The sequence below is a fragment of the Chrysoperla carnea genome, chromosome 3 (assembly GCF_905475395.1).
Source record: "Chrysoperla carnea chromosome 3, inChrCarn1.1, whole genome shotgun sequence".
NCBI classification, from domain to species: domain Eukaryota; kingdom Metazoa; phylum Arthropoda; class Insecta; order Neuroptera; family Chrysopidae; genus Chrysoperla; species Chrysoperla carnea.
In genome coordinates, this window is record NC_058339.1 from 93,708,143 (window position 1) to 93,725,607 (window position 17,465).

The 17,465-nt window shown below is 28.8% G+C and overlaps 1 protein-coding gene across 1 annotated transcript; it reads left to right on the forward strand.

The window, feature by feature from the left end:
- Positions 1–381: 381 nt before the first annotated feature.
- On the forward strand, positions 382–9,694 carry LOC123296371 (the record flags this gene model as incomplete). The annotated part of the gene is given in 12 exon segments (XM_044877833.1): positions 382–1,130; positions 1,356–2,147; positions 2,499–2,786; positions 2,904–2,937; positions 4,615–5,396; positions 5,786–6,015; positions 6,159–6,502; positions 6,573–6,869; positions 7,044–7,286; positions 8,121–8,400; positions 8,489–8,577; positions 8,653–9,694. Coding segments are annotated over 12 exon segments (4,923 nt in total), but the record flags the coding sequence as incomplete, so codon positions are not given.
- Between the last annotated feature and the right edge of the window lie 7,771 nt (positions 9,695–17,465).

A 17,465-nucleotide genomic window follows, 5' to 3' on the forward strand; every position in this document is an offset into this window, starting at 1 on the left:
GCAATCAGATGATAACTACACGCAAAGAAGATTACTTCAACAATACCATCAACAACAACAATCATTATCATCATCAAATCATAATAAAAATGCAACAATACAACAACAACAACAACAATTATTATCAACATTATCATCTCAAGTACCTGCACCATCATCTTTTGTTGATAATAATATTAGTATTCCTAGTACCAATGAGGTTGTTGATCGATCAAATAATACTAGCCATGATAATAATACAAAAATTACATCAATGGTTAATTTGTATAAACAACAACAACAACAAAATAATGATTATCATCGATATTATTATTTATCAAATCATCATCGTTATACAACAACAACAACAACAACAACCACAACAACACCACCATTATCATTATCATCATCGCAAACAACCACAAATATTACAAATATTATTACAAATAGTACTACTACGATTACAACAACAGCCACCACTAATCAACCACAACAACCGTATTATCAACAAAATAAAACACCATCAACATTATCACTATCTTTATCATTATCAACGACCAGCGTTACAACAACAACAACAGCAACAGCATCATCTTCATTATCATCAACAAATAATGATAAAGTTACATTATCAACAAAAACAAATAACATGTATCTTGTTGGATGTATATCATCATCAAAACAACAACAACAACAACAAGATGGTGGTGGTACAATAGCACCACCATCACCAGCACCATGTGATGATAGATTTATACCACCACCACCATTATCACCAACATTATTATTAGATGATCAACAATTATCATCTAAACATGTTGAATCATCATTTACACGCCATCATCACAATCATCATAATCATCATCAACATCATCAGTTCGATGATTGTTATTCAACAAATGCTTTTCCATCACCATCACCTAAATCAGAACATTGTTGTTATACAACAACATTATCAGGTGATAATGATGATCATCAACAAGTTGAACAAGAACAATTTATACCACCACCACCATTATTATTATCATTATCACCAACATTAGAACAACAACAACAACATGAACAAAATCAATTGCATTATCATCAATGTAACAGTCCTAAGAAATATAATAAATATGTGAATAGTAGTAATAATGTTGATAATCATTATCGTAATATGTTATCATCATCATCAAAACAACAACAACAACAACAACAACAACAACAACAACATTATCATCATCTTAATAATCATGAAAGGGTTTATCAATTTAATGATCGTAAATCATTATCTATACATAATTATAATTCACAAACATTACCACATAATAACAGATATTCAAATAAATATCATAATTATCAACAACAACAACAACAACAACAACAACAACAACAAGATAGATATTTAAATATTGATCATCGATCATATAATCAACAACAACAGCAACAACAACAACATTATCATACATTAGATAGATACAATAACAGTACAAGTGGTACAACTAAAACAATTGAACAACAACAACAACAATTGAGTAATTATTATCAACGTTTATCATTATCATCTGTTGATTCAACAGCATCGAGTAATAATCATCATAGATCATCATCGTATTATTATTCAACTTTACCAAATCCAAATAATACGATTATAATCAATGAACAACAACAACAACAACGTAATCATCATCATCGTGATCGTGATCGTGATCGTGATCGATATAATACAATTGTACCATCAAGTGCACACATACCTGTTGAACGTTATGTACCACAACCTTCACAACTGATAAATGATAGTGATAATCAACAACAACAACAACAACTATTACAACATTATCAACAATATCATCAGCATTATCATCATGATAATAATCGATTGTATAATTGTACAGTTGGTATATCACCATCTGAACAACAACAACAACAACGTTTTAATAATATATTATCAACTGGAAATACAACAGTTAATAATGGTGGGGATCCATATATGAGACGTGATTTAGGTTATCATCATCATTATCGACCACAACAACAACAACAACAACAACAACAATATTATCATCATCAACGTGGTGTATTATCAACAGCAACATCAGTAACATCAAGATATCCAAGGCATACATCATCATCATCATCATCATCATCAACATCGTCATCACGATGTTGTAATGTAACATCATCACCAAGTCCAAATCATCATCATTATTATCAACAACAACAACCACAACAACAACAACATAATTATCATGATAATTATTCAAGTCCTGGTGGTGGTTCAACAAGTTCATCAAATTCAAATAATTGTGGTGTATTAATGATAACATCATCATCATCAATTATCAATAATGATAATAATACTTTATCATCATCATCATCATTATTAAATAATGGTGATTTATCAATAAAATCATCATCAAAATGTATTAAACATCATCATCATCATCATCATCACCCACATCAATGTAATTCAACAACAACAACAACAACAATTGTAACACCTGAATATGTGGGTGCTTCGGGTGGTCGATTAATATCAGCAACATCAGTGACTTTATCATCAATACAACAACAACAACAACAACAACATGATACTAGTGATAATGCATTGTTAATAAGTGATAATGCAGTAGTGACTACTATACCAACAACAACATTTATTGATAAATGTTTATTAAATCATTGTGATATTATTGAATGTGGTGGTGGTGGGGGTAGACAACAACAACAAACAAGTACTGCTTTATTTAATAAAAGTATAATGTGTTGTAATAATAGTGGTAGTACGGTTGTAAATAGTGCAATAAGTGCTGTCAATAATATAACAAGTGCAACTAAAAGAACACAACAACAAACTAAATTAAATAAATTACAAAATACTGTTCATATAAAATGTAATAATAATGTTAATAATACAACATTATCATCATCAATACAACAACAACAACAACAACAACAACAACACAATACTAATTCATGGTAAGTAATTAATAATTACCTTTTTTCAAACAAATGAACGGTTAAAGTGGTTTGGTTGTTTAAGTTAATTATAAATTTTTTTTACATTTACGTCATACAAATTGCCTAATTTACTAGTTTTTTAGTCACATGACAGCCGAACCACTTTAAGAAGTACATCATAATATGTTACTCTTAGTAGCTATTGAATATTAAAGTCTGTGCTTGCCATATTATAACTATTACACTGTCTATATTACTTAATAATAGTCAGTGATAGTTTGTGTTTTTAAGTTTTTATCTACTAAGTACAAGTGTCACAACTGTCATAACTCACTGTACAACTATTTTTAATTTATGGATATATTTTACATTAAATCAATTTTATTTGATTTTTATTCAATTTTATTATTATTTATTTGTTAATTTTATTCATTATTAGAAAGTAGGTTTTAATTATTTAACAGGGCGGGCGTTAGATACATGATAGGTATGTTAAGTAGATATCTATTTATAATGTAATGCTTTTTGTGATTATTTTATTCTATTTTAATTAAAAATCCGCCAGATGTCGGATGCTAAGGCGCTTATCTACCGGCCTTTGCTAATGCCTTGATTTACTTCAAATTTTCAGAGAATATTTCATACCTAACCCCTTTATAATCATAAAATTTAATACAGTATAGCTTCACTTACGCTATCCCGATGTATGGGTAACGGGTAACAGGTATCACGTACCCATATTTGTTTATGTATATCAATAAATTGATAAGATTAAATATAAAAAAGTTATTTATTATTTATTTGGTTTAGATATCATATTTTTATCTGTTTGCTGAACTTACTTGAATCAATCAATTAAATTTAATAGTTTAATTTTATAAATTAATCAGCATTACAATTAGTTGTTAGTGGTTAGTAGTTGGTACATTTAAAATCAGTTCTTATTTATTAATTAAAGGTACCTTTAACCATTAAATTAACTATTATCTATTGAAAATGATATTTTTAACCTGCACTATCAATTAATTTATAGCGATCTGAGTAAACAGCCATATTAGTGGAACCTTAAACCATTAAATACCTTGACTGAGCGTCGCCTATCTTTTCGTACACTGAGAGGTGTCCCAACAACTGAGGTAATTGCTTAAGTCAGCTAGGGACATTTATTAAAAAAATACATTATCAAAAGAATAAAGTGACATTTATCAAATAAACATACATTGAATTCTTAAAAATCTGCAATGACAAGTATGACAACAAAACTTTGTTTTGACATTTCCACACCGCCGCCATGATGGATTTGACCTAAGCAATTACCTCAAATGTTGGCATACTTTAAATCGTTTGACGCTCAGATCATCATCAATTTAATGGTCTAAGAGTGGAGCAAATGTATATTTAGTGTTGCCTAATTCAAAAATGATTTTCTAATGCCCGTTTATATGATTTTCTAATGTCCGCATAAATAACTTTTATTTTTCAAATAATAGGTATATGTGCTTGAAATTCTCCATCTTCATATAATTTTATATATTTTCGAATTATGAAATTTTCAGGACAAAATAAAGTATATTAGCGGAACATTCACGTCGGTGTAAATGTAGAGACATTTTAAATGGTTCTTGTCTCATAGTTCTTTAAATGGCTCGGGCATCCAGATACTATTGTTTAACTGATTCCTTTTTTATATTTTAGGAAAGCAACTGGACGACGTAGTTTAACAACAACAACAACATTATCATTAACAACAATAACAACAACAACATCATCATCATTATTAACAACAACAACATCATCATCATCATTATCATCATCAATACAACAACATCAGCATCAACAACAACAACAACAAGATAATGATGAATCAACAATGTCATCATTAACAACTAATATTGTTGATTCATTATCACAACAACAACAACAGCAACAACAACAACAAGCATTGCTAGCGCCATCATCAGTGTATTTAGCACAAGATGCATCATCACAAACCATCAATGTTCTACAACCTCATCATCAAACAACTCCATCAACAGTTCAACATCGTACCAACATCATTGGTGCAACAACATCATCAATACCATTATCAGCAGAAGCATCATCATCACTTGTACAGGATACTGCAAGGGCTGATGTCTCATTACGACGTTTAGATTATTTACAACATCACCATCAACATCGTGCACTGAGTAGTGATGCTGTTGTTGTAAGTGATGAACAAAGACAACAACAACAGCAACAGCAACAACATAGACCACGATTTACACGATCACAATCAACGAAGGAGGTGATCAAGAATTATATAAAAAAAGAGACTGCAAATTTTTTTGGTGTTAGTTTAGAAACCGAAGAAGAACAAGCACAAGTATGGCGTGAACGTAGATTACGTTTAGCATCACGTGCATATGGTGAATTAAAAGATGAATATACTGTACCATATGGTAGACAAACACGACGACCACGAACCTTTGGTGGAGGTACTTAAAATCAATCAATTCATTTTAAATTTAAAGGGTGTTCAAAATGATTCCTTCAAGGTTGCAGAAGTGAGATCGCCATCACCTGGCAAGATCTATCTATCTATTATAACTTTGCGCAGGGCATGCGACAGGCCCAACTGTGTATAATTACAGCTAGGTCATTCATTTGTGGCACCCCTCTTTGTTTTATTATTATTATTACACGGGAGGGAGGGAAATTGACCATTTACATTGAGCGTTGAACTGGCGCGATATCTAGATTTGCGTAAAAATAGTGACATTACTTGGAATTCTTGAATTTGGTTTTTTTTTTGAGCACCCTGTATATTATATTTTGTAGGTTAGAATTAAATTGAAGACTTATTCCGTTCTGTTCTGTTTGGTAGGTTATTCTGCATCTGGTGCTGTCCCTAGAGAACCAAGAGAACAACATCGTCCTGACGTGTTGCCTGATGTGAATGTTGTAGATCATGTTGACAACTTTAATGTTGTAGATCAAGATCAAGATGTGAGTGGCGCAGATGATGCCACCACTGTACTGGGTACTGATCGAGCATTAAGAAGAAAGGATTCAGTTGCACGATTAACTTGGACTGGTTTATCATATGTAATAACGGTAAGTGAAATATAAGGTTAAGTTAGAGTGGCTGTCCTGGGGTGGGAATAGAAAGAGGGTTATTCCATTGGGTTGGAAGCAGCAGACTCATTGACATGTATGATTATTTGAATGTAATTGAGTCACTTGATTTTTTTGTATAGACATTAGCCAGACATAGATCACATGTGGGTGACGGTGGCAGCGGTAGAACGCCTAGTTCACGGTCATTCCCACCAGAACAAGTTGAACTAGCACCAAATGAAATACAACCACAACAATTGTTAGCTGACGAAGTGTTCTTTGAACAACCAAGTACACCTGGTACAGCAGCAGCAACAGCATCAACCCCATCAGCGTCATCATCATCAATACCATCCACACCAGTACCAGTGCCAGTGATAGCTGCAGCTGCATCTGTTGATCATACTGACACTGCTACAGATCTACCAGATCATGGCTCATCAAACAACTTACAAAAACAGCATGACGATGCTACAATTAGGAGGTAAAAATCAATACACAAACCTCGGGGTATTTTTGAGGTTTTTAATAATTATGAATTACTTATTAAATAGATATTCACAACATTTATCACCATTACGACAAAGACAAACACACCAACAACAACAACATTATCGACAGGCGAGATCAGCATCAACACCAGGTCCAGCATCAGCACCAGGTCAAGCACCAGCTGCATGGAGACGACGTCATGATTCACAAATACATGATGATAGTACGAACGACGACAGTCATAATAGTGGACCAACACCTGTGGGAGGTTCAAGAGTTTGGAATCATTTATTGGATGGTGCTCTAGATAACTCAGACAGACGACAATATGGAATGGGATGGATTGGACGTATGTTTGGGTAAGTCAATCCAAATATCACTGACAATCAGAAAAGTGTCAACCTCAGGATCTAACGGAATTCCTTGCGCGTCCTTAGGTATTCAAAGTTATTCCGTTAGATTCGGAAGTGAAACTCTAAGATGATTGGAATATGTTGTAAATAATTAAATAATGAATGTTTATGTTGATTTAGACGTACGATACGTAAATCAGTGGCACATGAAGAACATATTCGTAAACAATTAGATGATCTAGAGGATCATCGACCATTCTTCACGTGGTGGGTGACCACCGTTCAAATATTAATATTAATAATATCATTGGTGTGTTATGGTGTTGGTCCTTTTGGTTTTGATTTGGCTAATCGTTCTGGTCAAGTGTTAGTCACGTCATTATCATTACAACAAGTTGATTATCAAGAACCAGCTAACTTTTGGTAAGTATCACTACTTCTTTAACTCTTTCAAGTGATTCGGCTGTCACAGCGACTAGTCAACTAGTTTACTAGTTTAAAAATCTCGAAAAAGCGTCAAAAACCAAAGCTTTTTTATGTTTTCTTTTTGGAAAGCGCTGTAAGGTAAGTTCAAGAAATCACTTTCGAGATATGTAGAAGTGTATTTAAAGAATTTTGTAAAAGAACAATTACTTGTATCGAACACAAAAATGGATACTTTGAGGCAAAAACAAACTGATAAACTACATTTATTAAATATCGAGTTTGTAGGGGCAAAGCCCGAACAAAAATGAGACGGACGAACTTAATAGACTGTAAAAAAGAAATGAAATGAAATTTGTACTCACGTGTTTTTGATGGCTAAATGATTTAGTACGATGAGGTTTGGTTAGGAAAATAAGTTGGACAAAGGGAGAAATTTAGGGTGAATCAAAGATCATGCTTCGTGCAACGTCATACACGGCACCACGTTCATAACTTCGACCATACAAAAAAGCATGCAATCAAAATTTGTCAATAAAATCCAAAAGCACATTACATTAATATTGTTACATTGATTATTTTAAATTGAGTTTACATGTGCCTCAAGTCAGAGCGAAAACAGAACAGAAAAGAATGATTGATGAACTAGTAGCACGTACTTTTTTACAGTTATAAATTGTAATAATTTTAAATTGTAGGCGCTACCAACTGTCAATCATTTAATTGTCAAATGGCAAAACTTTAGGGAGCGTTCAACAGGTTCATGGTTGAACGGCATAAAAATAATTGATGTATTTGAATCGATAAAAATTAATAAAATTTAATTTTAAACAGGCTTGGACCTAGAGCAGCTGATTTAATACATTTAGGTGCTAAGTTTGCACCATGCATGAGACGTGACGCGAAAATACAAAAACAAATCGATCAAGTGCGAGAGAAGGAGCGTGAAACTGCTTGTTGCATTCGAAATGATGATTCTGGGTGTGTTCAATCGTCAAGAGCGGATTGTTCTGTAAGTATTAATTAATTAATTGATTTATTTATATTAATTATTTATATTTAATTAATTTTAATTATTAATGCAATGCATAAGATACGTGGATTACGAGCAACGGTAAATTATTTAAACAATAATTTATTTTTAATAATTATATTATTAATTTTAATTAATTAAAATTATATGTTTTTTAATTGATTTATAGAGAATCATTTCAACTTGGAAGAAATGGTCAGCAGGAGATTCAGGACCTGGTGGTCGTATATCTGGTTCTGTGTGTGGTTTAGATCCAAAGTAAGTTTTTCATCCTGGGAATGCCAGAAAAAAATATAAATTGGGCTAAAATATAAAAGACTGTTTTCATTACAGATACTGTGATGCGCCAGCTTCCGTTGCACCGTACGAATGGCCCGATGACATCACAAAATGGCCAATCTGTCGTAAAACATCAAATGGTTTAATGGAACAAATGACCAGCAACAGTGGTACCAACAACGGTGGTAAAAATATGATTGTAAGCAAAACAAAAGACAAAATGGCTGAACATATGATCTGTGAAGTGATCGGTCATCCATGTTGTATCGGGATCCACGGGGATTGTAGGATCACAACACGTGAATATTGTGATTTTGTACGTGGCTACTTCCATGAAGAAGCCTCGCTCTGTTCACAAGTTACGTGCATGGATGACGTGTGCGGTATGATCCCGTTCTATTTTAACGATACACCCGATCAAGTGTATCGTTTATGGACCTCTTTATTTTTGCATGCCGGTTGCATACAATTATTAATAACAATTATCATACAATATACGTTAATGCGTGACCTCGAGAAGTTAACGGGTTCGTTACGTATTGCGATCATTTATTTGGGCAGTGGTATTGGTGGGAACTTAGCTAGTAGTATTTTTGTACCTTATCGAGCAGAAGTAGGTCCTGCAGGATCACAATTTGGTCTGTTGGCTTGTTTATTTGTTGAAATCATAAATATTTGGCCAATGTTAAAGAAACCCATTCATGCATTTATAAAATTAACAACAATCACGTTATTATTATTTATAATTGGTCTTTTACCATGGATCGATAATTACGCTCATTTATTTGGTTTCTTATTTGGTTTTCTATTATCATATGCTTTAATGCCATTCTTATCATTTAATAATAATGCAGTTAATCCAAATAATAGAAGATTTGATCGTGATAAAAAGATAATATTAATATGGATATGTTTGTTATCATCAATATTTTTATTAATATTATTAATTATTTTATTTTATATAATACCTATTTATGATTGTGAATTATGTACATTATTTAATTGTATACCATTAACAAATAATTTTTGTGCATCACAAAATATTAATTTTAAATCACATCATCAATTGAATAATGAATTCAATGAATTTAATTCAATTATTAATTTTAATTATAATAAAATTAATAATAATAATAATCATTATAATAATAATTATCAATATTATTTTAATAATATTAATAATAATATTAATAATCATGTATGACATCTATTGTTACGGTTATTATTTATATTTAAAAGAATGATGACCGTTATTATTTATTATTATTATTATTATTATTATTATTTATTTATTTTTATTTTTATTATTCAATGTGATATATTATTATTCTATTATTCTTATTCTTCTTTTATTATTAATAATAATATAAAAAAAATTTGCCAAATTAATAATCAAATAATTAAATACATAAAAATTACATAAATTATATTTAATTCATATTTTGTACATAAAATTATTAATTTTTTTTTTTTAATATAATTACATTTAATTCAATTTAAACATAATTTAACATAACAACATACCTAAATGGATTTGGACACCCCAAAAAAACCCCTGCTTACTAATTTTCATGAAAATTGTTGAAGCCGTTTCCGAGATATACAAAAATTGCTTCTTAAGGAAGTAATGGTGTTTTTTTTAACGGAAAAAAAAATTTATGATAAAAATAAACATTTTTGTAATGCACTCGTGAATTTTAACACATTCGCGACTACAGTTATCGCTAAAAATAATTTTCGCAGTTAGTACCGACTGACATTTTCAAAAAGGTTTGTTTCCATAATGCCCCACAAGTCACAAGTGCACTTGTTGAAAGTGAACTAGTTGGTTTTATATTTGTGGGTAGACACTTTTAAAAAAAAAGCTATTGAGACATTCAGGCTTCCGTAATAAACAGTAGCAGTGGTACCAACTTGACATTTGCCGTGGTTTTATATTACAGTGTTGCAATCATAAAAAGGACTTCAAGAAAATCAAATAAAATAAATATAAATCAATTATTATCACACAATATATTAATTAACTTTTACTCGATGAAATTTTTTTTCTTAAAGATGGTAATGGCAAAGAAGTTCCATACATTTAGCATTGAATGTTTCCCCTCGACCCACCTTCCTCAAGTGCATAATCTTACTTCCTTAAATAAGATTGTTATGTTAACTTATGTTATGTAATTAAACAAAACAACAATTCTTGATAATGAATTGATAATGCATTGATGATGATGACGATTTATGTTAGATAAAAATATATATTTATTATCAAATGATAATACTAATATGATATGATGATGATTTAATTATTGTAAAAAATTAAAAAAAAATGTTTAAAATTAATTAAAAAAAATATAAAAAATTATTTATGTATTTTAATAAAAAACAAAAATAAATAAAAAATGATGTTAATGGTGATTGGTGATCGATGGTGATTGATTTGTTTGTTTATTGTGAACATAAAAATAAAACATAATTAAAATAAATATTTAAACAATTATATTTATTTATTATATTTAAAAAAAAAATAATAAAAGACATTGAACAAATTAAATTAAATAAAAAAATAAAAAATAAAACAGTGTACATAATAAATATATTATATTATTATATGACTTTATTAAAAACAACAAAACAATATTATTAATAATTAATTATAATAAATAAATAAATAAACTTATATTTTACATTTATTAATCAAATTAAATCAAATCAAATCCAACATATAACAACATAAACAATTATTAATTAATTAATTATTAATTTTTATTTATATGACATGTTTAAATTAATTATTATTTAATTAATTAATTAAATTCTAGGCTGGAAAGTGCTTCTCTCTGAGTTCTGGTAACTTTCAGACGAGCACAGTCGAATATCCTAGCTGTGGTTATACACAGTTTGGCATGTCACATGCCTTGCGCAAAGTCCCAGTAATCAAGATGGGCTTGTCGTAATCAGTCTATGATTCGGTAAATTACAAAGCATCTTGCTATAGACTCAGGTGTTGAAAAAGGTTTACTCACCGGTGGTTAGGTAATCAATTCGTTCATCAGTCTATGCGACGTCTAAATGTCTGTTTGTCTTTTGAGCTGGGGATAAGTTTGTCTGGCCAGGATGTAGTTGTGGTCTTGTGGTACTTGTTGTAGGAGCAGTTCCTCTTTCCACACTATGAAGAATTCGATGTCGTTGAATGTTATGCTACCATTAATTAATTAATTAAGTAATTTATTAATTATTTTTATTATTTAATTCAAAATCGAAAAACAAAAGAATTGTTGTATAATTATATATAAATAAATATATATATATACAGGATGTTCTATAATTGACTGCAGAACTCTTCACTTCCTAAATAAGCTTATAAAGACAAACGAAAAAGTTATTTACCAAATTTCGATCTGAAGCGTAAATTACGAGTAAATTAACCAAATCACTTAGAAATAGAAGGATGTCTTTTTTTCAAATTGTAAAAAGTGAAATAGATAATATAATAAATAAATGCAACGATAGAGACATCCTTATATTTTTAAGTGCTCTGTTATTATATAACTTTATTAATTGATTTGGTTAATTATCTCAGAAATTAGGCTTCAGATTCGAAATTAGTTTATTCAAGAAATGAAGAGTTCTACAGTCAATTATAGAACACCCTTTATATATATATAATATAGGTAGAGATGATCTATATGAAACCACAATCATTATTCAATAAATCACTCTCTTTATTTACAACCTATGTTCCATTTTGAATTTGCTACCATTTTGGTGTTTTGTATTAGAATGTCTTGTATGTATTTAAAACATATGGATGACAAGTAGAACGTTCTGGTTAACACAGAACATCCTTTTATTTACACAGGTTCATCACAGGAATATTTCATCATTTAGTGATTAGTAAACTGGAATATTTTCACTTCACACTAAAATGGCGATTTAAGAGTAACATTCAAAATGGAACTAATTATTTATTTTAATAGAGAAGTTGTTTAAAAAAAAAATTTCTCGCTTTCATAACGCCATCGCATGGAGAAATTATAAATTGTTTGTCTTTTAGATGGCTTTTAATATATTAAACCGCAAATTTCCATAGATACCGATTGGGTCACAGCCTCAACGGAGGTTAATACGTCACTACCGTTTTATTTATTCAAAAATATAATATGAATAGTTAATAAAAAAATTATTAATTAAAAAAAAAAAAAAATTACTTAAATATACTTTAAATGAATTATTCTTTCATGAATTTGTGGCAAAACAAAATTAAAGCAACTTCTCTATTGAATATTACTTTTTATTTTTATAATATTTTGTATTTATTTCATTTTATTAATTTATATTACATTATTATTAACATTAATAAGGCCTAAATTATAATGATTATCATAATTAAAATTAAATTAATTAAATTTTAATTAATTAATTTAATTTAAATTAAAAGAGAATGATTTATATTAATATGTAATTGTAGGTGTATGAAGACCTGAAGTTTTTTTCTTTTTTTTTAACAAAAATTGAAAATTGTTTTTATTTTTTCATGATAATTTTAAAGTTACAGACAGTTTTAAAAGAACTTTTCAAAAAAGAAACGAAAACACCCCACAAAAAAAATGTTCATAAAAGATAATATAACGTCATAATGTTAATTAATTATTGTATACAGTGTATACTATTCAATTAACATTATGACGTCACAACGATGTTTTACGAACATTCTTTTGTCGGGCATTTTCGTTTCTCTTTTGAACAGTTCATTTAAAACTGTCTGTAACTTATAAAAATAAAAACAAATGTTTCCATTTTTGTCAAAAAAAGAAATCTAAATCCCAATTGATTGATTGATTGATTGAATTCATTATAAATAGACATTAAACATGCCACAAACAACCAAACAGAGCAACACTTTATTAACAATTAAAAGTAAATAAATACATGACAGACATATGCAAATGTAAGTACGTGACGTGACCTATGATGTATGTATTGATAAGTTGATTGATAAGTACTAAAAACTTAAGTATAATGTATAATTAATTAAGTATTACATATTAAGATTTAATAAAATTAACAAATAAAATAATATAATATAAATATAAAAAGATATAATTTCCATATAATAATTATTAATTATTATTATTGTATAATTATAATTAATTATGTGACCTGACTTTGTGAGATCTGTAAAACGTAAAGATCAGGCATCATAACCATTAAGACCAAGCCTTAAAAATCATTATATTAATTATTAATATTAATATATTTAAAACAATATATTATATATTATATTCATTAATAAATCCTGCATTCATGCAGGTCTAAATTAATTATTTATTCATTTCTCTTGTACTTTATTTATTTATTTACCTACCGCAGTCATTCATTCATTCATCCAATCATCCATTCATCTATTGACGTTTGATCTTTATATCCTTCCTTTTAATTAACCACAAATTTTCAGCTTCCTATCTTTTTACCCGACTGAGAAACGCAAAAGAGTAGTTATGTGGCATACTAGAGACCAAACGCGTGGACCGATTTTGATGACTTTGACGTCAATCGATTTGTCTTAACCTTGCAAGTGCTACTGAAGATATGGCATTAATGCAAATTCAACATGGTGACCACCAGACGCCATATTGTGGAAAAGAATGTATGTGTGCAAAATTTGAAAGACGTAATTGTTTATTTATTTTAATTTATATAAAAAATTGTTTCCCCTACAACCACTGAAATAGGTAAATTTTGAAATTTTCAAATAGGTACCTGGAGTAAGGTACCTTAGAACTAAAAATAGTAAGAATTTGTCAGGGAGTTGCACATCTGTTTTAAATTTAAAATTATAATCTATGAAATAAACTAAAAGTGATTTGTTTAAAATGACTTGAATTATTTTAACTTGTTTATGATAATGTAGAAATCTACTATTATTAAATGTAGGCAATCTTGTACCAACACACAGATGGCGTTTACTAAATAAAACTAACTGGTACTAATGCTAGTGATTTTCATTTTTTAGTTCAATATTATTTTAAAAGATTACTTTTTAAAGCCGTGACTAGGGAAATCTATTTTTCATTAGCGACACCTACATACATTTATATAAAGATAAATAAAATAAAATAATTAGCTGACTAAATAGAATCCATGGCGAATCATAGAGGACGCTCAAATTTAAAATTTAAGCTCATCGATAGAACATCCAATTATCCAAAGTTTTACACCAATTTGTCTATGCCCAACTAAAAATTTGTTTGAGTTTTTAGCTGAACAACTTTTTAAAAATTGAACTATGAGATGGCTCGAAGGTCGATGCCAAAAATGTTTTACTAGCGCACATGAGAAGGGCTTGGAAAGTTTTCTTTTTCTAGAGCTGGAGAGTTCTCTTTTTCTAGAGATTAGGAAATTGCAATTTTCCTTTAAGTGTTGGATAAAATTATTAAAATTGAAAATCGGTGCCTGTCCTATCGCGTTGTTTAGAAACTTGAAAATTTCAACTTTGAGAAGGCTTTGGGTAATGGATATTTCGTTGTTTGTTCGAGTGTCAATTATCTTCTGAGAAGTCCAACAAAATTTCAGCCGTGCAATTAAACAATTTCCAACTCCCTTCGACAGAAAGAAACTTGCTAACCATGAAAATTGTCGCATTTTAAAACAGGCGTTAGGCTGGCTTTTAGCTACAAATACTACAATTGGCTCTAGACTATATTTATACGTTAAATTATACTAACGTCGCGTCGGTATTGTATATAACGTGTATAACGTTCAAACTGCTAGTACTCTGTAGGTACTACGTTCTACGTATTCGGTTTTCGGTTTACAGTTGTCGGTTGTCGGTTGTTTAACATGCACGTCTTTACTCCATCACTCAAGTTATTACGTTCAAATATTAATATAAATGTTTTTAATATTATAAACAACAATAATTATTATTTTAAATTTATTTGTTATAAATAAATAAATTTAATAATTTTAACATTTCAATTAATTAATTATTATTTAATTAAACAAATACAATGTGAATAATATAAACAAATTAAATTAAATTAAATAATATTAAATTTAATAAAGTGAATAAAATCTTTTATAAATTTGTTTAATTAAATTTAACTATATTTAATTAATTACTTAATTGTTTTTTTAGTGTTTTTAGTTTGTACGTAAATGATGCTAAATGTTTTGTGTATCTAATTAAGCACGTTTAAATAATTTATTTGAAATTTAAATTTAAGGGTAAATATTTAATTATTAATTTATTTTATATTAAAATTTAATTCATTTAATTTTCCGTGTTTTCAACGGGATTTTCTTTATTCGGATGCAAGAAATGACCTAAAAAAAGTTCATTGTAAAATCATGTGCGCAAAAAATTCAAAGTCAAAGGTCACGAAAATAGGTTTTTTTTTTTAAATACCTCGTAAACGATTAAATTCATCGCAGTTTTAGTTATTATAAAATTTGTTTGTGAGTTAATTTTACATAAAAAAGGATCTGCGCAAAATATCCATAGAAGCAATAGTTTTCAAGATATTAGGCTGAAAAAAATATCTAGAAAATATTTTAAAAAAAGAATTAAAAAAAAAATATTTAAAAAAAATATTTATAATATTTAAAAGAATTAAAAAAAATTATTTTTAATATTTTGACTTTATAAAATATTTTTATGTAAAGCATGCGACTTATTCTTACGTTTCTCAGTTAAATATTTCCAAAAATATTGTTTCTACGGAAATTCGTACAAAACCTTTTGTATGTAAAATTAACTTGCAAACATATTTTGTATTTGCTAAAAATTGTTATTAACTTAATAGTTTACGAGATATTTGAAAAAAATTTTTTATTAAGTAATTAATTCTGTTTATCCACTTACTAGTCACTCTGTACTGTAGGTGCAAAATGTCAATGATTTTAGGGATTTTTAATTTTTATTTGTTTATTTTTTTAAATAATTTTAATTCACAATATTATATAATAAATAATTTTATACCTTATAGGGTAAACTGTCCCAATGGAGTATTTGTACCAAATTTCCGGACAAAATATAATGAAGAGATTTTAATTCTAAAAATTGATTCAAAAGACTTTTTAGGTGCAAAAGTATCATATTCGTCTTCAAGCCCAATTATTTCATTTTCTTTTTCAATTCTTTTAATTGTTTTTTTCTTCTGAGCCACATTTTGTCTTGTCTATGTTTGCTTATATTTCCACGTAAGGTGATTTTGGAATTATAAGTTACAAATTTTCATTGGAAAACTGCTTGCTCTTTTTTTAGTTTTGACTTAATCTATCTTAATCTCTATCCTTATCTTAGTCTTAAAAGAAAAGGCGTAAGCTCGTGCAAGTTTTTTTTCATAAATGTATTATAGAATACTTGAGTTTGATAAATTTAATAAAAAAAGTTAACTTTTTTAACAGCAAATAGGAATCATAAATATTTAATTATATTAATAGAAACATTAACATTAAATACTAGTAAATAAAGCACAAATCTTCGTCTTCAATATTTAAAAAATCCTTAATTAATAGCGCTAATAAGAACAGTGAACGTAAAATGAATGACACGGTAAATCGACAGCAACACAATAACATTCATTCGTAAGAGTCGGTAGATTGCGGCTTACAAAACACACAGGGGCGAGGTTAAGGTAACTCAAGTGACGGGTTTGTGATGAAGTGGTTATCCTACTACACCGAAAAACTATTTTAATGCAAAAGAAAAGAGTTGAGTTTTCTGACTTTTGTCCGGAAATTTGTTATAAATACTCCAGTGTGATACGATTTAGCCTGCAATAAATACGTTCTACGTGTATACTTGTTATTAATTCATTGTGTTTAGATGTATTATTGTACAGTTTACCCTACTAATATAAAATACA